Source organism: Marmota marmota, unplaced genomic scaffold (genome assembly GCF_001458135.2).
Source record: "Marmota marmota marmota unplaced genomic scaffold, marMar, whole genome shotgun sequence".
Lineage (NCBI taxonomy): Eukaryota > Metazoa > Chordata > Mammalia > Rodentia > Sciuridae > Marmota > Marmota marmota.
In genome coordinates, this window is record NW_025999891.1 from 700,084 (window position 1) to 724,785 (window position 24,702).

The 24,702-nt window shown below is 34.9% G+C and overlaps 1 protein-coding gene and 1 long non-coding RNA gene across 2 annotated transcripts in view; one reads left to right on the forward strand and one right to left on the reverse strand.

The window, feature by feature from the left end:
* Pafah1b1 (platelet activating factor acetylhydrolase 1b regulatory subunit 1) overlaps positions 1-24,410 on the reverse strand; it is a 37,411-nt gene extending 13,001 nt beyond the window's left edge. Inside the window, exons 1-4 of the mRNA XM_015500981.2 lie at positions 24,189-24,410; positions 7,693-7,777; positions 7,385-7,459; positions 5,619-5,825 (exon numbers count right to left, since the gene is read on the reverse strand). Of these exons, the coding sequence (XP_015356467.1) occupies positions 5,619-5,825; positions 7,385-7,459; positions 7,693-7,777; positions 24,189-24,220 (399 nt within the window). The 5' untranslated portion in view covers positions 24,221-24,410. The remainder of the gene's footprint in view (positions 1-5,618; positions 5,826-7,384; positions 7,460-7,692; positions 7,778-24,188) is intronic.
* On the forward strand, positions 4,537-22,699 carry LOC125613268. The gene is made up of 3 exons (XR_007343780.1): positions 4,537-4,668; positions 12,182-12,186; positions 22,688-22,699. It is a non-coding gene; the product is annotated as an uncharacterized LOC125613268 (long non-coding RNA).
* Positions 24,411-24,702: the final 292 nt, after the last annotated feature.

Consider the following 24,702-nt stretch of genomic DNA (forward strand, 5'->3'; position numbering starts at 1 on the left):
TATTAGTATTAAGGTCAAAACTATTATTATGGTTGATTAGCCACTGCTGCTTCTTTCAATAGTTATCTGTTCCTGTTCAATATACATTTTTCTACTAAGATGCTACTACTTTTCATATTTGTGTGGATTCTTTATTATGGACAGTCCCTGACTTAGGATTTTTCAATTTTTTGATAGTGTAAAAGTACTCACATTGCAATTCTGCTTTTCATTTTCAGTACAATATCCAATTAATTATATGAGATATTTAACACATTATTTATAAAATAGGCTTTGGGTAAGATGATTTTGCCCAACTAGGGCAAATGTAAGCTAATGTGTTTAGAGCATATTTAATGTAGATTAGGCTTTAGCTTAGGTGTGTTAAAGGCATTTTTTACCTACAATATTTTTAATTTACAATGGGCTTGTCAAGATGTAACCCCATTTTAAGTCAAGGAGCACCTGTATATTAAAGTGAATAATCTCTCATCTGCTTATTGAGCCCTTAAACATCTATCTCTTAACATCCATCTGCCAGTCATCATAGTGTTACATACATTATTTCATGCTACAGAATCTTTTTTTTAAACTATTTTTTAGTTGTAAATGAACCTTTATTTTATTTATTCATATGCGGTGCTGAGAATTGAATCCAGTGCCTCATACATGCTAGGCAAGCATCCTACCATTGAGCCACAACCCCGACCCCATGCTGAGAATCTTAAGACATAGATATTATTAACTCAATTCCCCAACAAATGAGAATTATTGAACATATTCAACTATGCTCAAAAGAGTCACAAAATTACAATATCTTTATATTATGGTAATTGGGTTGTTTGTCTTTCGCACTAGGGATTGACACTCTAACACTAAGCTTCATCCCTAGCTCTTCTATTTTTATACTTTGAGACAGGATCAAGCAAAGTTGCTGAGGGCCTCATTAAGTTGCCCAGGGTAGCTTCAAATTTGTGATCCTCCTGCCTCAGTCCCAAGTCACTGGAATTACAGGCAGGCACCACTATGCCTAGCAATGTTATGCTTATGAAATTCTGAGTTTTTCTTAGTCATCATTTAAAAATAACCTAGTTTGGGGTCTGGGGATGTGGCTCACTGGTAAAGAGCTTGCCTAGCATGTGTGAGACCCTTGGTTTAATACCCAGCACCACAAAAAATAAACAAACCTAGTTTTACCACAACTTCTCTCTCTCTCCCTCCCTCCCTCTCTTTATATTGGGGATTATCCACAGCCCATTTTTGTGTTTTATTTAAAGACAGGGTTTTGCTGAGTTGCTTAGGGCCTTGCTAAATTGCTGAGGCCTGGCTCTATAAATAAAAAATTAAAAGGGCTGGAGATGTAGCTCAGTGGTTAAGCACCCTGGGTTTAGTACCTGGTACCTATAAATCAATCAATCAATCAATCAGTAAATGGGAGAAGATACTTTACTTTTGTTTTGCTTTGTTGTTTGGTGTTTATTATTATAATTTTTTAATATAGACTAGTCGATCCATTCTAACAATTTAGAAAGAACCCTCCATCTTTTTTTGAGAGAATGTTTTAAAATATTTCTATATTTTAGAATATTATCTTTTAAATAGGTATCTACATTTCTAGTCTTTTTATTTTTTGAGATAGGATGTGGCTCAGTGATTAAGTGCTCCTAGGTTCAATAGCCAGTACCAATAAAAGATTAAAATAATTTTAATATTAAAATAATTTTTTTTTAAAAAAGATTCTTTGACAATTACCTGCCACCCACCCTCATGGCTCACCAGACCTCAAGATAGAAGTCACCAATTTAGAAACTAAAGAAACCACATAAGGAGGGGCTGGGATTGTGGCTCAGTGGCAGAGTGATTGCCTTGCACACGTGAGGCACTGGGTTCGATCCTCAGCACCACATAAGCCCTCTCTCAAAATTTTTAATTTTGAAGCAAGGTCTTACTAAGTTGCCAAGGCCAACCTTGAACTTGCCATCCTGCTGCCTCAGACTCCTAAGTAGCTGTGATTACTGGAGTGTACCATTCCTGGCCATTCTGCATTTTACGCTGGACTGCTGCTAAAACTTCATTGATATAATAATCCTCTGATTGGACCTACAGTCTATAAAAAATACAGTAAGATTTACGTACTACTCCCTTCACTAAAAGATAACCTTTATCTTTTATCAAGGCAATTAAGAGATACCTATTTAAAAGATATCTATTTAATATTCTAAAATATAGAGATATTTTAAAACCTCTCAAAAAAAGATGAAGGGTTCTTTCTAAATTGTTAGAATGGATCAACTATAGTCTATATTAAAAATTATAATAATAAATAAAAGGTAAATCTATTCTTATCATTTAAATACTTGTACTATTTATTATCTATAACTAAAACTAATGATACTATGACTTATGCCAAGCCTTTACTCAATTTTATTAATTAAAAAAAAGGGGGGAATACAGGACCCCAGAGACACACTCTAGATTTTACAAATATTTTATAGTTTTTTCTTAAATTGTAATATTGAGAGTCTTAATGTTACTGAGCATGATTCAGTAAATTAACTCAGATATCAAAGGAGAGTTTAAACCAGTCATCATGATAATGACTGAGAAACCTGGCACAGGAAGGTAAATTTCTAGCTACAGAGTTTATAGCCATGCAGCTTCACAAGCTTGTCAGGTAAGTAAAAAATTATGAAAAGACTTCTATGGACCCATTTCCCAGGTCCACCTTTAATGTGTCTTGCAGTGTGGTCTGGAAAGTCCACCCATGAAACTAGATTAATTGTCCTGACTGTAATGGTCAGTTATACCTATATACGGATTCTGTGGTAAACAGACTGACTGGAAGTATCTTTTGAGAAAAAGACAGTGTTGAAATAACGGATTGTTCCACATCCTTATGGATGGCAGCTATGGACCAGATGTAACTAACACCAACTAAGGGCCAGTTCTCTATGAGGGATCATGCCCTGAGTCTTAGCACTGCTCTCCTCTTCATCTATCTGTGTCTCTCAGCTTTGTCACAATATTACTGTTTGTCTGTTTATGGCTTTTCTCCTTCCTTCCTGAATGCAGCCTCACCAGCCCAGGGCTGTGAGCTGGGCCCTCCACGGAGAAGAAACCTGAGTTTGCCAATCCTAAGGTAAATGCTGGTGTGGAGGCCACGGGGGCATTATCTATCAAGGAGACAGAGAGCCCTCTCGGGAACAATGCCTTGCACACACCACGTCACCCTGTTTGGCCCCGGAGGATGGCTGGTTAGTCAAAGACGGGTAAGATTCCTCCAGGGAGGGACAACCTAAGACAGGCACAGTTACAGAGGGGCCATCAGGAGAAAACTTGGGGGCCAACAGAGGTGAGGCACAGAACCTCACCCCCCACCTGTGCAAAGGACTAATTCTTCTCCCCTTCTGAGAGAGGTCTCCTGCCCCCATGGCTGTTTTACTCTCCACATCCAGCTCAGATGGAAACCCAAGTGACCTAGTCAATAGTGACTGCCTGCTCACCATTGCAGGAAACAACTGCAGCTATAGGAATGGGCCATGTCTGGATGCTTTTCTCTTTCTTGGTTCCCATTATTTTTTTCTATGCTTTTCCCTTTTCCTTTCTTCTCTCATCAGGGTTCTCCTTTGACAACAAATTTAATAAAAGGGGAGAAAACGCTGGAATAGCCTTCAGTTGCAACTAGCAGCTATGAACAGCTTGGAGAGCTTGAGGAATCCACGTTCCTTCAGGCCTGACAGAAATACCTGTAGGATGGGGTGCTCTGCTCTAGTGAGACGTCAATAAAACTACATACTCAGCACTTGTGGTTAACATTGCCAAACTACCGGGCCAAACTACCCTAACTCAGTAAGCCTCTTCCCTTAGGGACACAGACCGTTCCAGATTGCTTTCCACTACAACAGCAACCATTTAGAGTTTCCTCACAGTGTGGTTACATTAGGCAAAAGATGATTGGTTTACGGATATTATCTTGCTTATGTATGATTGACGGGCACGCCTCCTTTAAACCCTATAACAGCTGTGTACATCCCAAAAATCAAATGAGTTACTGGACTTCGACTTGAGGTTTGTCACCAGCCAGTTCTCAGCAGCTCCCGGAATCTGTGTGTTGATTCCACATCTCTATCCCCCAGGATTGAGGTAGCTGAGGCAGCCTAACAACAAATTGACCAGACCAGTGACAGAATCATATGCTAGACAGCAGATAAAAAACCCAAGCCAGCCAATTATGCTGGACTTTAGTGACTAAGACTACGTTTACCTATATGGACAACTGCTGAGAAGATTATTAAAACAGATTTTTCTGAGAGTATTTATATTACTGACAGACCTAATTAACTCCTTAAATGTGAGAGTTAAGAGAAAAAATGATAAATACCCTGTAGCCTGTAAGAATACAACTTATTGTATCATTAGTTATTGACAGCTAATATTTCAGAGCTTTAATATGCTGAAGTTAATATTCAGGCTTTAAAACAGGTGTATGTCAAGGAACCAGACCTAGGCAAACTGCTGGTCTCATAATCCCTGAAGTGACTACTTTAAATATTATTCCTTGCTTATTCAATTGCAGCCTTCGTGGCTATGTCTTAAAACTTACAATGTATGGATTTTCTTAATATTTGACTTAAATTACTTCCAAAATCCTTCATGGTCAGATAGTGCTGATGGAAGGATGAGAACTAAGTAATGATGCTCTGGAAGAGGCAAATAAATAATGTGAGTGAGCCCTTTGCTCTAGTTTATGGAGAGGCCTAAATGCCATGGTAATGAAAATGTCTGTTACTATGGCCAAATACAATGCGTCCCAATAAAATTGGGAAAAGATTAAAAATCTTCTGATGAGTGTTTGGCAAAGTAATAATAATCCGGATTATTGTGTTAATTGTGTTATGAAGATGATATGTTTTCTACTAATTGTGTTGTGAAGATTGTATGTTTTCTACTAATTCTTTTTGTGTTTCAATAGCAGATCGTGATGACCTTGGACCAAGAGTCAAATGACTAAAAGATAAAATTTCCCAGTTACATTTTTTATATATATTAAGAAAGGGGAATATAAATACAACTGAATCACATTTTTTTCTTAAAATCTGGAACTTAATATGAAATAAGCCTTACAACAGAGAAACTTACCTAAACTTTTCTATATTTTAACTATCTTATTTTTCCATGTCATTTACAAAACTATCACTTTATTGTGTGTAGACTAAAGGCAACTATTATAAAAATAGCTTTTGTTCTAAAATTCCTTTCCAGATGAGTTTTCCCCCCTAAATTTCTAGTTTTGTACACCAATATTTTCATATATCATTTCTGCTTAAAAGTAACGAGCATACTTTTCATTCACTAAAGACAAAACTTCTCCCTATTTAGGCCCAAGGTGACCTACTGCCCAACATTAAATTAAAAACATTCTATTTTTTTCAAATTCACCAGTGAACTTACTGGCAGAATGCCTCTGAGGAGCTACAATGAAATTTTATTCTAATTCGGTCTTCAAAGTTCAGAATCAAACTACTGACACAGTTTCAAAGAACCTTTCATTTCTCTCAGTATCAGGGCCTCATTTTCAGAGTCCCCCCCACCTTTTTTTCCCCCTTCCTAACTTAAAGTATTTTTTAACAAAAACTTACCTTAATTGTAGCATCCTCTGAAGCAGAGACCATAACACTGAACACAGGATGAAAAATGACACGAGTGACTGGACTCCTATGACCACTCAATGCATATTTTTCTGGTGGACGGGGAATCCATTCTTTTGGGTCTCGTTTCTGACCAAGAGGACCACCTGACGTAAATTCTTCTTTTGCTTCATTTAGCTTTGATTCTAATTCCATAACCTTGAAAAGGAACATGCAGTTAAGTAGACAGATTCTGATAAAAATGACATATTTGATATATTCATTCTTTCTTTCTATCTATCTATCTATCTATCTATCTATCTATCTATCTATCTATCGTAGTGGGGACTGAGCCCTGTGGTATTCCATGACTGACCTAAATCCCCAACTCCTTTTTATTTTTTATTTTGAGACACAGTTTTACTAAATTGCTCAGATTCATGAATTTGTGATACTCCTGCCTTGGTTTCCCAAATTACTGGGATTACAGGTGTGCACCACCACACCCAGCTTTGGCTTGATATTTTAAAACTGCCTTTGTTTTGCAAATATATGTAAAATACATGAAAAAATGTCAGTAATTTGCAAACCATTTGGCAGATTTATGTGAAAATTATCTTTATATATCACCAAAATGTAAGTAGTATTAACAAAACCAAAAACGGAAAAATTCAGTATATCTTCATTATTTAACTCAAAGAAAAATTTCAATTTACATTTGACAACAGAGTCTTCTTACTACTAATCAGAAGAACAGTAAACCTGTTTTCTTCTGAGACTGCTTTATACTACTGTTATATTCCTTTTGTTTTTTTCTTTTGTGTGTGTGGCATGGAGATTAAACCCAGACAAACTATCACTGAACTATAATCCCAGTTCCCCCGTTTTTTATTTTTTGAGAAAAGTCTTGTTAAATTACCAAGGCTGGCCTTGAACTTGCAATACTCTTGCCTCAACCTCCCAAGTAGCTGGGATTACAGGTGTGTAACGCTGCATCCAACTCTATATTATATGTTACTAATAGAGAGAGCTAATGTAATAACATAAGCTAGTATTCAAAAATCTACAATGAGCTAGGTATTTTTTTCCAAGAGCTTTTCTTTTTTGGGGTTTTGGGTATTGAATTCAGGGGCCCTCAACCTCTGAGCCACATCCCCAGCCCTATTTTGTATTTTATTTAGAGAGAGGGTCTCACTGAGTGCTTAGGGCCTCGCTTTTGCTGAGGCTGGCTTTGAACTCGAGAACTTCCTGTCTCAGCCTCCTGAGCCACTGGGATCATAGGTGGGTGCCACCACACTGATTTTTCTAAGAGCTTTATATAGGTGAACTTATATTAGAACAGGGCTATTTATTTATTCTAACTTTGCCTATGAAGTATAATCATTTTAGGGCTTAAATATTATTTGTTGCTCTCATATTACAGGTAAAAATAAAAGTAAAGCTCAAAGATGAAAATGTTGTCTAAGAGCATGCTTTAGTGCTCTTTCCCTATAACCACGCTGATTGCATGAGTCCTTCTCTTCTAAAGGCACAAATGAATTCTTGTAGGATGAGTGTCTCAAAGTCAGGACTATACCGATTCAACATAGTCAATACCCCATGTTGCATGAGTAGTATGTATCAGTAATGATCTAAGTTTTCATAAAGCATATTTTCATTAGCTTTTTCAAGATTATAGATAGGCAATTAATGCAGAACAATTTGCTAATATGTTCAGAAAATTAATATATAATAACATGCTGAGTATAGCTAACTTTAAAGAAAAAAGATTTAGTTACCTTCTTTTGTAATCTAATAACAGATGTCCATTTTTTTTCCAAAAGACCAGCATACTTCTTATCTAATTCTTCATTCTAGAGAAAAGTAAATAGGAATCTTTAAACAACTTAACATTTCAAATCACAGAATACCATCTCTAAGCCTAAATATTACGAAAAATCTGATTGTATAAAAAAATGTAAAACCATGTTTAATGCCAAGAAACCTACAATAACAAATAAGATTTGTTAATAGCTGACTGTTAACTACTGATACTATAATAAACCCACTCTTCACACTATGAATGATTATAAAAAGTCAAACATACCATATCTAATTCAGCTTCTTTTTTAAAAACTGAATATGCCTCTTCATAGCCATTTGAACGAAGATAATCTGCTATAGCTCGATTTCTGAAAGACAACAAATTCAAATGACTCCTAAATTTTTTTATAATACTTTTATTTTTATACAGTGCTAAGGATCGAACCCAGTGCCTCATATGTGCCAGGTGAGCACTCTATCCCTGAGCCACAGCCACAGCCAACCCCTAAATTTATCATTCATATTTAAGAAATATATTTTATTTAAAATTCATAAACATGAAGGCACTCCTTTAAGAGTGCTCCCTTTCCAAGAGTACATGTATTTCTCAAATACACACTCAAACACACACACACACACACACACCCCCTACAAAGCCTCAAGAACATTTAGCTCCTATTACACAGTATATCCATAATATATCTTATTATTCTTGGGCTTTTTTTTTCTAATTTGTTGCTTACCTCAAGCTGTGGGTACTCTACAGATAAAGTATGGCTTATATAATTAATCTATGACAATAAGCAATTAATTTTGCTAATGTTTACACACTACCATTCTCTTATTATTTGGTATACACAACTAATCAAGGGAAGGCAACTAGAATTTTTTGCAGAATAATGAATTTTGTACTGGGGACTGAAGCCAGGGGCACTGTATCACTGAGCTACATCCCCAGTGCTTTTCATTTTTTATTTTGAGACAGGGTCTTGCTAAGTTGCTGGGATTACAGGTATGCACCACCATGCTTGGTCATATAAAGAAATGTTTTGATATTTCTCTATAAGAAATAACTTTGTAATAAGTTTAGTATATTGTCATATAGAATGAGACATTCTTTTTCAATTTTTTTAAGTTGTAGGTGGGCAGAATACCTTTATTTATTCATTTTTATGTGGTGCTGAGGATCAAGCCCAGTGCCTCCCATGTGCTAGGTAAGCACTCTTATCACTGAGCTACAACTCCAGCCCCAAGACATTCATTTTAAATTAGAACTTGAAGGATAGAGAAGATCAATTAGCAGGTAACTTCTTTCTCTTCCCCACCCCCTTTTCTTGCTCTGTGGGGAAATGACTCAACCACTCCAGCTCTTTTTAAATTTCAATTCAAGAGTCTCCCTACATTGCCAAGGATGCCTTGAACTAGGATCCTCCTGCCTCAGTCTCCCAATTTGCTAGGATTACAAGTATGTACCACTCACCCAACTTATGCTTATCTTTTATTCTTCTCAGAATATAGACAACTGGCCCTCCCTCCTAAGGCAACCTACTTCAAGATGTCACAATTATTTTGAACCTTAAATTCCAGCATAATAGAAAAGGTTTTTGGGGATTTCCTTTAACATATTTTAATTAATTTAAATAATTTAAATGTAAAGTAATATATATATACCAAGTTAACCAAATTTTAAATATACAATAAAGCATCCTTTCAATTACTGATCACCTCTATTCCACCCCAATACAACCATTTTTTCTAGTGTTTTATGCATTCTTTTTAGAGATATTTTACCTAAAAACACATATCTACAATCTTCTAGATAACCTCTACTTGTTTTTGAAAAAACATTAGATTGCTGATGGCACATAAATCTACTTCATCTTATCATTCCTTATCAGCAGATTTAAATCCCTCTTCTATTCAAATTATATTACATTCCATTATAGAGCAAAATGCTTTTATTACTACACACAATGCTAAGAATACCCTTGTATAAACATTAATGCCAATACCTAATGCTTTAGGAAATAAAAACACTCTAGCAGTATGGCAGCACTGTGGGATTAAGTTTTAAGTGAAGGATATATTACCAAAAACGAAAAACAAAAAGAGTAGAGAAAGATAATAGAACATTACAGCAAATATTTTATGTTCCAGATAATTATGGGCATGCCAAAGATTAAAGTATGATAAATAATAATTACAGGGTTATTAGCACATTGAATTTCCAGACACAAGGGTAGAAGAGAGATAAATTTTTATTATTAGTCTGAGTCTATGTACTGCTCATACCATGGTCTATACCTTCTGGTCTATTCTACCAATTCATTCATTACAAAATATCTTCTTTTAGAGTAAAATCTACTTCCCACCAAGTAGTAGTTTTACTAGTACTTGGGACTTCCAAATCAATACAAACTAAGAAGGCAATGTCTCCCCCATAATCCCCTTTTATTAAATATTTTGTGTTGTCGAGGTATTCAAATTTCAATAAAAATAAATTTCCTTTTCATTAGGATATCCCAAAATAATAAGGAAAATAAAAAATTTAAAAAACATCTATTTCTTAGCTTTATTTCCATCTGTTAATCTAAAATATAAATATCAAGTAAATAAAGGGGAATGTCAAGGGCAAACAAATTATACACAGCAGTTGTAAATACTTAATGTTCCTACCTCATTCCACTTCTATCTCAGAGTTAAGTCCAAGCTCCTGACACTGCGAGAACACAGCACATAGCTTCTTATACTAAAGCTCATATAACAAATAACATGTTATGTATAACATATGCACAAACTAGACCCACTATGATGTTAGTGAACATTTTTTTTTTGGTAAGGGAAGTGTAAATAAATAAATGATGATACTTTTTCATGTAAGAATATTAAAAGGAAGCTAGGTGTGGTGGTATATGACTGTAATCCCAGTGGTTCAGGAGGTTGAGGTAATTAGATTTTGAGTTCAAAGAGAACCTCAGCAACTTTAGTGAGGCCCTAAGCAACTTAGCAAGACCCTGTCTCTAAATAAATAAAAAAGGGATAGGGATGTAGCTGATTGGTTAAGTGCCCCTGGGGTTCAAGGAAAAAGGGAGAAAAAAGATTAAAAGGAGAAAAATGCAAAATGGATATTTCTTTCTTTTCTTTATTAAAACAAAACCATCACTTTGAGATTACAATCACAAACTGAGAATCCCTACCAGAAAATCCAAAATATTCCAAAATCTGGTACTTTCTGTGTGTGTAGTGTTGTGTTGAGGTTACTGAACCCAGGACACCTGCTCTACCCCCAAGCTACACACCTTGCTTCTTTAAAAAAAAAAAAAAAAAAATTTAAGTTACCCTGCTAATTTCATCCCAACCCAGTGTAAATACCTTCCCTTACTAATATTATTTTATAACATAATACAATATTACACTGTATAACTATCAAATTAATTTGTGTTATCATTTACTGCTAGATTTTCAGGGTGATTCTAATTGCTCATCCTTTTAAACAATGTTGCAAATAAGTAGCCACATAGTTAAAACTTTCCTAACATCTTTACATCTGAATCAAAAGATACATAATGGGCTGAGGACACAGCTCTGTGGGTGAGTACTTACCCAACACACCTAGAGTCTGGGGTTTGATCCCAGGACTATTAAAAAGAAACAGAGAGGGGTCTGGGGGTTGAGTCTCAGTGACAGAGCACTTGCCTTGCACGTGGGAGACACTTTCGGTTCAATCCTCAGCACCACATAAAAATAAATAAAATAAAGGCATTTTGTTTAACTAAAAAAATTATTTAAAAAAAGAAACAAAGATAGAGATATAGAGATGGGAGGATGTGAAAAAAGATTTTTCAGGATATTCTGAGAATAAATACTCTCCAGAATTGTATCAATTTTGCTTCCTATCAGCAGTTAGGAATGTCTCTTTACCTCTTCACTTGGTAAAAATGAGCGGCAAACATGATTAATTACAAAGATTTGGATAATCCCAAAATGTACATAATAAAACAGCACTCCAAGTTAGTTGGGCTTTACACTTATGATTTTTTTTTTTTTGAGAGAGAGAATTTTAATATTTATTTTTTAGTTTTCGGTGAACACAAAGTCTTTGTATGTGGTGCTGAGGATGGAACCTGGGCCTCAAGCATGCCAGGCGAGTGCGCCACCGCTTGAGCCACATTCCCAACCCTACACTTATGATTTGTGTCAAATGTTAAGTCCAACTTAACCTTGTCTCTTGATCCTAAAATCATCCAGTTAATTTAGGGAGCAGAATATATTATCCTAGTGTCACACGTTGGAGGACTAATTTCTCTTAGGGAACAAAAGTAGTTAGTAGTAAAATAACTTAGAGGACAATAATTCCAATGAATATATATCAAGTGGGTGGGAAAGCTCTTTTTAACTCTTCTATTCAACCAGAGATATTGATTTTTACATATTTTCCATATCCATATTGCTCTTCATAAATGTTCTTAAAATTGAGGTACACTGATTTTTAAACTTCCAACAAAGCCAGGCACAGTGGTGCAATCCTGTAATATCAGCAACACAAAAGGTTGGGACAGGAGGATCTCAAGTTTGAGGTTAGCCTCAGCAACTTAGGACCTAAGGATCTTAGTGAGACCCTGTCTCAAATAAAAAATTAAAAAGGCTAAGGATGTAGCTTAGTGGTATAAAGTGCCCCTGTGTTCAATCCTCAGTACCAATAAATAAGTAAACAAAAATAAAATTTAAAAAAACAAACAAAAAATAAAAGAGCTCAGTGGTTTAGCACCCAGGAGAGGTTCAATCTCCAGCATCTCAAAATAAATTATTAAATAAAAAAACCTGCACACAAATATTTAAAACAAATCTGACTCATAAATTTACTTCTTTTTTCCCCCTACCATACTCATGATTGAAACCAGGAGTCCTTCACCATCTCAGCCTTTTTTTAAAATTTTTTATCTTGAGACAGAGTCTCACTAAGTTGTTTAGGGCTTCATTAAGTTACTAAGGCTAGCTTTGAACTTGCAATCCTCCTGCCTCAGCCTCCTGGGTCCCTGGGAGTGCAGTCATATGTCACACTTTTAACCAGTAGGCTTTTTTTTTCTTTCTTCCTTTTTTGGTAACTAACTAAATACGGGAGGTGAAAGAAATAAATAGTTATCTGCAAGTTTCGAGTAGGTGATGGTTATGAAACAAAGTCCCCTTTAAGATTAAAAGCAACATCCTGTAAGTGTCCTTCTGCATTCTAAATTTTCTTTTTCTGAGAATCAAAACTGGAAGGAAAAAAAAGAGCCCCAGGCCAAGCAGAGCCCAGGTAAACTAAAACTGACAAATCCTCTGGCAAGCATAGCCTAGCTCAATCTGCATATGCATATCACCTGCTGGTTTTGTTTGTTTGTACAGGGAACTGAACCCAAAGGTGATTTAGCCCTTGGGCACATCCCTGGCCCTTCTAAATTTCTCTTTTGAGACAGGATCTAAATTGCTTAGGGCCTCACTAAATTGCTGAGGTTAGTTTTGAATTTGTGATCCTCCTGCCTCAGCCTCTCCAGTCACTGGGATTACAGGTGTGTACCACCATACCCAACTCACCTGAATTTTGTTTATAATTTGTAACCACTTATGTAGGACCAGAAGAGAAACAATCTAGCTACTTCTCCCTAATCTGATCAAACTACACAGTGTTCTCCTTTTTAGTTTTTTTCTTGAGAGAGCAGCAGACCAAATGCTGCCAGCTGAGATCTAGACAGGTACACTGACTTGGCTACAGGGAACCAGAGGTCTCTGCTAATTATACCAAGTGCAGTTTCAGAACTTGAAGCAGCCTCAACATTCCATTCCACAATAAAATTTGAAATGAGTATGCACAGTACTGGCACTGAGATGGAGCAGTATGGTTTTAGGAAAGCCTCAGTTCTTCCGTCACAGGTTCTCTACTGAGTAAAAGTCAACATAGATAGATGTCTGTAATCCCAGCATGGTTAAAAGGTTATAATACAATGACAAACTTTTATTTAGGTACTTGCTCATGGAACCACTGACAGAATTTAGAGAGATCACAATATACCACATGACATTAATAATATCATAATACTGGACCACTAAACAGTAAAACAAGCAGGGTGCCTGCCTGTAATCCCAGGGACATGAGAGGCTGGGGCAGAAAGACTAAAAATTTAAAGCAAGTCTCGGTAACTTAGCAAGACCATTTCAAAATAAAAAATAAAAAGGGCTGGGGATGTAGCTCAGTGGCAGAGTGCTCCTGGGTTCAACCCCCAGTTTAGAAAAAAAGATATGTATGTACAGTTAATAAATTACAAGTGAGGGCCTGGGGATATAGCTCAGTTGGTAGAGGGCTTGCCTCACATGCATAAGGTCCTGGGTTCAATCCCCAGCACAAAAAAAAAAAAAAAAAAAGTGAAAACTTAAGCCTGAAGTAATTAGGAACAGTTGTACAACATACTGATCAAAACCAAAATCCTAACAGTCCCTCAGGAGCTCCAGTCACTTCTCTTATAATAAGATACAATTTAGTCACAGTCACACTTCTTGCAATATGTTAAATAAGTGATAGGGATGAGGAATACTTTTAGTACTACCACCTCTGTTGTCCCCACCTCTTATTATCTAAGATAACTATCTGATCCAATGAATGAGGAATTTCTAACTCTAGGAAGGTGTACTACCATCATTTTAAGTAAGAAATAAATAAGACTAAAGCTTTAAAGGATACTCCTAGGGTTTGCTAGTTGTTGACCTTGAGTTGATTTTTTTTCCCCTTCTTTTTTCCAAGTTGTTTTTCATCAGTTTTATTGCAGAGGCAACATCTATCCCCTTTTAGACAAGTAAAATGAATTATATATAACAAGCAGATATCAAGGCAAATGTTTACAATAATTATGAGAAACTCCAAAGACATGATTTGAATTATCTATTAAACTTCAGGGGATGAAGAGAATAAACCAATCACTTGGATTCAAGAAAAATTCACGGGGCTGTGGTAGCTTGCTTGCATAGCACGTGTGAGGCACTAGGTTTGATTCTCAGCACCACATACGAATAAATAAAGGTCCATCAACAACTAAAAAAATATATTAAGAAAAATTCACATGGAAGTGCAACAGATCATTCTGAGTAGACCAAAACCAGTAACCCTACGCAGAATTAACTAAAATCAAAAGAAGTGAGGTTTTTTTGGGTTTTTTTTCCTACTGGGGATTGAATTCAGGGATGCTTGACCACCAACCATTTCTTTTGAGACAGGACTTGCTAAATTGCTGAGGCTGGCTTTGAATTTGTGTTCCTTCTGCCTCAGCCTCCTGAATCACTGGGATTACAGCACCCAGCCTGAATTTTTTTTTTTTTTGGTACCAGCCACATCCCCAGCCCTTTTTATGTTTTATTTTGAGACAGAGTCTTGCTAAATTCACAGGGCCTTGCTAAATAGCTGAGACTGTCTTTGAACTCGCATATCCTCCTGCCTCAGTCTCCAGAGCCGCTGGGATTACAGACATGTGTTACCATTCCTGGCCTCGAAATATTTTTTTATTTAATATTTATTGTTTAATTTTCAGCGGACACAATATCTTTATTTGTATGTGGTGCTGAGGATCGAACCCGGGCCGCACACATGCCAGGTGAGCGTGCTACCACTTGAGCCACCGCTTGAGCCACATCCCCAGCCCTCGAAATATTTTTAAAAGACCTATTTATCACATACTTCAGATTAGATGAAATAGCAACTAAACAAAGGAAGACTGTTGTATAGTAAATCAAGCCCTAAAGAATAAAAGTGAAGATCCTTTAAAAGATCCCTGAAGATCTCAGGTTGTAGTCATAATAAACTTCCAAATTACCTGTAAATACAGGTTCCACTCGTCAACAGATTTTTTACTCTGTATGAACAGGGATATTCAATAATCTCCACTGACTCATAGTGGGTAGGGAGGGGGAGCATGGGAGGAATAGACAAACTCTAGATAGGACAAAGGGGTGGGAGGGGATGAGAGGGGATGGGGTTAGCAATAATGGTGGAATGTGATGGATATCATTATCCAAAGTACATGTATGAAGACATAAATTGGTGTGAACATACTTTATATACAGAGATATGAAAAACTGTGCTCTATATGTGTAATAAGAATTGCAATGCATTCCGCTGTCATGTATTTTAAAAATAAAATCAGTTATTAAAAAAAGTATTTACATTTAGAATCAGTATGTAATTATCCATAATATGTGGTTACCATTCTAGGGCTACCTGATGATCATTTATTTATTTGTTCATGGTTCCCTTTCCTCACTCTGAAACACTAACTACATCTCAGCCTCAGTTGACCTCTAGCATCATGCAGAAAATAGCAACAACTCAGGATACAACTTTCTGAACTTCCTTATTGGAATTAGTGGCACTGGCAGCTGCTTCTACAATGTTTTGTTGTTGCTGTTTTAATTTTCCTTTTAATACAACCCTCTAGAATTACCAAATCTCAGTGAAATGAAATATGATCCTGCAGAATAAAAAGGCTTTACATAATCCTACAGAAAGTAAACAATCACGTTCCCATGGTAATCACCTTATTTATTTATTTATTTATTTATTTATTTATTTATTTATTTATTTGGGGGTGCTGGTGATGCACTACCAGGGAGTTCTACTTTCAGCCCTTTCTAAAAATTTATTTTAAAACAGGGTCTCACACTAATTTGCTGTGGCTGGCCTTGAATTAGTGATCCTCCTGCCTCAGCTTCCCAAGAAGCTGAGATTATAGGCATGTGTCACCATAACTAGCTATATTTCATTCTGTTATACTTGAAATATACTTTCTGAAACAATGAGCAATTCCATGATTTTGGCTTGAATTCACAAATCAAATGTGTGTTTTGTTTACTAGTTTATCTTTTTGTCAAGTCTAGAAAGGAAAAGGCCAATATTCCTATAATACAGGATGTCACTGTTATCTGTAATGATCAGCATACGATGCTTCTACTAAAATACTTAAATTTAAAATGTTCCAAAAAAATAAGACTAACTGCAACACAAGCTAAGAATACTTAAGTCTTTCTTTGAAGGCTCAACAGACTCTTTGTAATCTTTTATCTCAAAGTAATAATTACAACTATAGTGTACGAAGTAAGAATACAGTCAATGATTATAGGTTCCATCACTACCAAACTTTTAATCCCAGCAACTTGGGAGGCTGAGGCAGAAGGATCACAAGTTCAAGGCCAGCCTGGGCAACTTAGCAAGACCCTGTCTCAAAAAATAAAAGGTGGGCTGGGGATGTGGCTCAAGCAGTAGCGCGCTCGCCTGGCATGCGTGCGGCCCGGGTTCGATCCTCAGCACCACATACAAAGATGTTGTGCCCGCCGATAATTTAAAAAAATAAATAAATAAATATTTAAAATAAATAAATAAATAAATAAATAAAAGGTACTGAGGATATAGCTCAGTGGTAAAGTACACCTGGGTTCAATCTCCAGTACAAAAATAATAGTAGTAGTAATAATAATAATAAAGCTTATGTTCAAAATGTATATTTTTATACTCAATGTGAAAATACCTGTTTTTAATAAACACTTGAAAATGAAAGGTTATGAATTATGGATTAAAACTGCAGTCCTATTTCAACCCTACTATTCAACTGATTCATGTATTTTGCTTTTATTGCTCAGTATTAATAACATCCTGATTAACATAGGTACACTGTGCAAACAGTAACTGGATTTAAACAGCTCAACTTGCAGTCTTAGAATATTCTTCAATTAAACCAACCCAGAAGATTTTCACAAGTGGGAGAAATACCTATTTGAAAGCTGAGTCAGTAACAAGATCTGAACAATGGTATCATTCCTTATTTTAAGACCTAAAGTCTGACAAGAAGTACTCAAATCTTAAGCTAAACCCTAACACTATTTGTCTAGCATCTAACTCAACTCTATGAACATGTGCTACTGTAGTGTATTCTCATGTACAATTTTAAATATGAAGGCAGGTGCAAATTTTCACTTTCTTTTGCAAAGGCTGGGAAGAATCACTTTCTAATCAATACTAAATATATACAACATTCAAATACATGCACAGTAGAAATCCATGTAATTCAATCAACTGACATTAGTTTTAAAGAGGAAAAAAAGCTTAAAATATATTATTACACTCGTGAAACAGCATGGAGGAACCTTAAATGCATATCCTCTAAGTCAAAGAAGCCAATATAAAAAGGCTATATACATCCTGTGTAATTCCAAATTTCTAGAAAAGATAAAAACTATGGAGATTAGTAATAATATCAGAAGCTGTTCAGCTTGGGGAGAAGAAAAAAAAGAATGAATAGGTGGAGTTCCAGGAATTTTTAAGGGCAATAAGTATTCTGAATAATACTATAATGGAGGACATAAAACATTATGCACTCACTAGTCAAAACCCACAGCAGGGTTGGGGATATAGCTCAGGTGGTAGAGTGCTGCTGCCTAGCATGCATGAGGGCCTGGGTTCAATCCCTACTACTGGAGTGGGATAACAATGACAATAAAACAAAGACTATACAACACAAAGAATAAACTACGTATTTTAGTTAATAATGATGCTTTAATATCAACTTGTCAATTATAACAAATATATCACATTAATGCAAAATGGTAACAGTAAAGAAATTTGGGGGAAAAGCAGAAGGATTAGGATATGGGGAGGAATAACAGGATTCTCCTCTGAACTATTGTATCCCATTCTCCAAATTTAAATTTTTTTTTTTGGTAAAATGATTTTTAAGTTTGTTTAGAAGGAAAAAATTTTACAAAAGAAAATTTTTAAGACAAAAAAATTAGGAAAACATTATCAGATACTGAAATTTATTATACAGTTATAATAATTTAAAATTTGTAACTCTGGTTCCTGAAAACACAAATCTAAATCCTAATATAAGGCTCTGGAAAAAGGTGCTTTTAGATTAATTGGGAAAGGACCACTCAGTAAATGTTTGGACAAGTGCTTCAAGGGAAAAGCAGCTGGATCGGGGCTGGGGATGTGGCTCAAGCAGTAGCGCACTCGCCTGGCATGCATGCGGCCCCGGGTTCGATCCTCAGCACCACATACAAACAAAGATGTTGTGTCTGCCGAGAACTAAAAAATAAATATTAAAAAATTCTTTCTCTCTCTTTAAAAAAAAAAAAAAAAAAGCAGCTGGATCTCTTCCTCATACAGTCCACAAACATCAATTCCATATGTCTAAGACATTGTAAAAGTAAATAAAAGCAGAAGAATGCTTTAGGAAAATAAAAATGAATATTTATGTAACCATGATTAAGGAATTATTATCCAAAGTCTGATTCTAATAGTCATAGAAAAGACATAGCTTTCACTACATGATACCTACTTGTAGCACAAAAGTCCTCCTAGAATCAAGAAAAATGTAAACACTTCAAAGGTAAAAGAAATATACATAGCAAGGCCAGAAACAAGCGATTGACAAGAAAAAACAAATAGCAATACATCCACACAAAACTTCAAGCTCATAATAGCTTTAAAATACTTTTTTTAAATTAATTGTGGAATTACTTTTATACATCTACATATAACTTGATTTTCTGCTTTTATTATGGAAAAAAGCTTATAAAAAAGCATCAAGAAAATAGTTAACAATTATACATTGAAAAGCAGTTCAGATTTATTACACATGTACTTCATACAAGACTTCAAGCCAAGCATTTCACATACACTATATTTAATCCTCATTATTTTAAAAAGTATTCCCTGTTAATCTAAATTACTTAAAAAATGAGCTGGGAAAATCTGGAGAAAATATTTCTACCACAAAAGTAATACTGAGGGCTGGGGGATACAGCTGAGTTGGTAGAGTGCTTGCCTTACAAGCACAAGGCCCTGGGTTCAATTCGCAGGACCACAAAACAAAACAAAAGTAATGCTGATGCTGAATTGTCTGCAGATGTGATATGAAAATATCTCTTTTCTTTTTCAAGAAATCTGTTCCAATTTTTCTTATGTTAAAAACTATTATATTTTTTCCTAATTAAAATCATATTTCAAATAGTTCTAGCTGTTCTGCTTATAAGTTTATTAATAGGTGACATCTAGCACCAGAGATCAAAAAAACTGAGTGCTAAGCCACAGTCTTGATCATTTGCTTTTAGTTCCAGTTTCTAGGATTATGTGTTTATGTGACTTTATAAGATATATTCCAAGAGGTGGAGGTATTAGGTCACAAATAATTTTACTTTAAATAACAAATACTGCCATAATATCCTCCTAGACAATTACAATTCCCTTTCCTTAACAGACACTATACTCTCCTTCCTAGAAGCATCTACTTTTTTTAAAAAATTTTATATCTTTATTTTTATGTGGTGTTGAGGATCGAACCCAGAGCCTCGCACATGCTAAGCAAGTGCTCTACCGCTGAGCCACGATCCAACCACAGCATCTACTTCTTTAGTATAAATGATCTGAAATCAAAATATTTTTTTCTTTTTTCGTGGTGCTTTGACACTTGAACCTAGGCCCTTTACATGTGAGGCAAGCACTCTACCAACTCAGCTATATCCCCAGCCCCAAATAGCTTTTTTATAGTAATTTATTTCAACCTATTGGCTTCATTACTATCTAAAATTGTAGATGCACTAAGTCATGTCTTGTACTCTAGATCTCAAATATTTGTTTTTATTTAATTTTATCTTGTTTACAGCCATTGCTCTAGATATTTGCAATTTTGATTATCATTAAATGTATTCTGTAACTTCATATCATCTAAAAAACTGAAAGTGTCCTATATATTTTAAACACTTAAGACAAAGTCCAGTGTTTCTAATTTCTCTTTAGTTGTAACTCTTATAACTACTTTGTACTACTCTCATTTAGTATATAATTATCCACCTTGTCCACAAGTATATGTTAACAAAAACTTTTCTGAAAACCAAGTATACTGTGGGCCCAGCATTTGTTCAAATGTCCAAAAAGTTGCCTTGACAAGGACTAGGAGTCAAGAAGAGAGATTTCTTCTTATATGCTTTTATATAGTTTGTCATTCCCATTGGCCTATGATAAAATACACTTATGAAAAATTAGGGGCTGGGGTTGTGGCTCAGTGGTAGAGCGCACGCCTTGGACGTGTGAGGCACTGGGTTCAATCAGCACTACATAAAAATAAAGGTATTGTGTCCATCTACAACTAAAAAAATATTTTAAAAAAAAGAAAAAAAATTTAAAGAAAATAGAATCTGTTCTACTTATTCTTTACAAATTAAAGATGGGTTAGTATAGAGGCTGTAGCGGTGGCTCAGTGGCAAGAGCGCCTGCCTATCATGTGTGAGGCACTGGGTTCGATTCTCAGCCTCACATATAAACAAATAAAATAAAAGTCCATTGACAACCAAAAATTATTAAAAAAGGAAAAAAGAAAAAGATGAGTTAGTATAACTTAAAACTGAATGTCAAACTCACTAGCATATAGCCTCTTTTCCTGTTATACAACTCATTCTTTCAACTCAACAATACAATTCATCAAACACTAGAGACTCAACTCATTTAAAGCCACTATATAATCTTCTAAATTTTTCTTTACTCACTTATTAGGTTTTAGTTCTCTTATCAATGTTCATTCTGGCTTTCTAATAAACTTTGACAGAGAAAAAAAAAAAACGTTAGCAAATAATTGCCTAGCAGCTGCAATTTGGAGTATCCAAAAGTACAATACCACTAATCTGGCATCAGATCCTCCTGATGGCAGTATACATCTAAATCACCATCTTAAAAATCAATCTGATGGGCTGGGATTGTAGCTCAGTGTAGAACACTTACCTACCATGTATAAGGCACTGGGTTCAATTCTCAGCACCACAAATAAACAAGTAAGTAAAATTTAAAAGTCCATCAACAACTTAAAAAAAAGACAATCTAACCATACAAACTTTAGTCCCACCTGCTTTTTAAGTCCTACCAATCCCTCAAATGCCAAAAAAGAATGCACAGCCCTTCAAAACATTCTGCATCCTACTGACTGAAATGAATCTTTCTTTTCTGGTTCTATGACTTTATATTTATAGTATTACACATCTCTCTTTCTTACAACAGATTTGAAACTGTTTGAGGAAAAATTGAATGTACAAAAATGACATCTCCCACATTTTAATGTTCTCTGGATGAATCTAGAAACCATATAGAGGGGCTGGAGTTGTGGCTCAGTGGTAGAGCACTTGCCTTGCATGTGTGAGGCACTGGGTTCAATTCTCAGCACTGCATATAAAGAAATGAATAAAATAAAGGTCCACCAACATCTAAAAAAATATTTTAAAAAAGAAACCATATAGATACTTAATGCAGCTGTGTTTCTTCATCCCAAAGGTGATATTAAATCAATGTGTTATGTAATCAATAATATCTCAGAATAAAAGGGGGAAAACCCAAACTATAAATCAATGGAAAGATGGAGAATGTCACACAAAAAACCTGTCTATAGGTCAAAAAAGATTTAAGAAAAAAGCCAAGAGATTTAGCTTCACATATACTGTCCAGAATTAGCTAAACATTTAATTATTAGATAAACAATAGATTATCCTGAAAAAAGGCTTGAAGATCACTTTAGGAAGGTCACTTTACCCAGAGAAGGAGTTGCCAGAGATAAAGCAACACACCCTAGAGCAAAAGGTAGCACAAATGTGGCAGAAAGGGGCTGGGGATGTGGCTCAAGCGGTAGGTAGCACGCTTGCCTGGCATTGGAGGGGCGCTGGGTTAGATTCTCAGCACCATATACAAATAAAAATGAAGATGTTGTGTCCATCGAAAACTAAAAAAATAAATATTGAAAGAATTCTCTCTCAAAAAAAAAAATGTGGCAGAAAGGTGTTCTAAAGAAAGCACGCCCAATTCAAGCTATTTCATTAGATTCTTCCCCTCAGATCAAAATGTCCTCAAAGATGATTAGTAAGAAGGAATAATACAACACTGGGTTCAAATAAATTTTATTAAGAGGGGAGGGGGAAAATAACAAAGCAAAGAGAGAGGAAAGCATGCTTTAGATGGGAAGAATAATAGCCCAAGGAAGCAAAAAATTACAGATAAATATACTTTCAAAGAAATCAAGGGTAATATCAAACTAATGATAAAAATAAAAATTCAAAAGGAGATATATATATATATATATATATATAAATAAAAGGAAATATCCCCTAAAATAACCAATTCTTTAGCAGGAAAAAAGTTATACCACAACCAAGAAACTGATTCAGAATGTATTACACCCAAAATCTGGCTTGGTAAAAACAAATATAAGAAAAAGTATACTAAGCAGAAGAGCACAAACACTAGGCTAGCCTAAAACATCTCCAGTGTAACTTATAATGCCAAAGGATAGTATTATCTATAGTTTCTTAGATTGGTATAGGTATTTATCTATACGTGTACATAGATGTATCTACACAGATATAAGCAGAAAATAAAGCCAGAACAATTTAGAGGAACACTGTTGTAAAGTAAAATAAAATTAATGGAGGAAGGTGGGTATGTTATGGGATCAATTGACAAAATTGGAATAAAAAAATAGATTAACTGAAAAAATTTGTCAACATTAAATTTACTGAAAACACTAAATGTATTGTGGTTTTATAGAAGAAAACCTTAATTTTAGGGACTGAATAATGAAGTATCTGGAGATATTTGCATAAGTAACTTAATCTCAAACATTTAAGGGAAAAAACTATTGTGTAGCATACTTTACACACACCCTTATGAAGTAAACATGTGAAGTAAATGGTATGAAATGTTAACAATAGGAAATAGATAAAACATAATAAACAATCTCTGTAATAATTTTGTAACTTTTTTATAAATTTAAAAATATTTCCAAATAAGGCTGGTATTGTAGATCAGTGGTAGAGTACTTGCCTTCCATGTATGAGATACTGGGTTTGATCCTTGGTACCACATAAAAATTTTTTTAAAAAATCTAAATTTTCTCCCCATACTCTTCACCTAGAAATATGGAATGCTATAAAATACTAAAAAGTATGGAATGTCCTAAATAACAGTGGTTAAACTACTTCACACCTGTCTCATTAATGCATTTGCATTTACTATCATATTTGCTACCTCACAAAGTCCAAATCCTAATAGCCTTTGAATGATAAAAGATAAAAAAACACAACAAAGCAAAGGAAAGGCACTGTCAATAACAAAACATGGTGCTAGGCTTTGTGGCATATAACTAAAATCCTAGCAATTCCGGCAACTCAAGAAGATGAAACAGAAGGATTACAAATTCAAGGCCAGCTGTCTCAGCAATTTAACCAGACCCTGTCTGAAAATAAAAAATAAAAAAGGCTGAGGATATAGTATATAAGACCATGGTCAAGGTGGGAGTAATTTCTCTTTTATTTTTCTAAGACATGGATTTAAGGGGGAAAAAAATTAGAGATATGAAGCATTTATCTTCCTGCAAACATAATTTATTTAAAAGACAAGTTTATCTCTGAGTTCAATCCCCAGTACTATTCCCAAAAAAAAGGGGGGGGGCGGAGTTTAGGATAAGACTTATCAACTAACTTGCTTATTTATTTTGCTTTAAACTTAAACATTAAAAAAAATCACATGAGTAAATAATGCTATGTTAAAGGAAGACCCAGGTGTAAGATCAAACCACACTGCCAAACCAATAGGTACACACTGGTTTAAAAAAAAAGTTTTAATCTTAAACCTCCCAAATCTGTATTTTAATTTACTACTCTGTCTCTTATGAAAGAGAATTTTTTTTCTTAACATCACCAAAAAAAAAAAGAAAGAAAGAAACTTACAGTTCATCTCGTTGTCTCTGGGACAGCACCATTTTGGCTGTTAATGTCAAGCTTATTTGATATAGTGGTATGTCCCTCCTTCAGGAAATCAAAAGGCTTTGTAATCCCTGGGTTTATAATTAACTATGCCACTAAGTGGCTTCCACACAGAGGAAAATGATTCTTTTATAAGTGAATCCAACCAGTAACCAGGAGATATTCAACAAGTAAGGTTCATTCCACCTAAGGAGAAAAAGAAAAAGAAAAAATAACATTATTTTTCACTTAAAATTCAAATTATTTCTAAATTACTAATTGCAGTACACATTTTCAAAGATGAGGTTTACTGTGTTTTTTATTGGTTATTTTTAGTTATACGTAACAATAGGATTCATTTTGATATATTGTAAAAGCATGGACTATATTCTCATTCAGTCCCCAGTAATTTCTCTTTTCCTCCCCTCCCCCCAATCCCTTCCCTTTATTAATCTTTCTGCTATTTACTTATAGTTTTTTTAAATTAGTGTCTTATGGA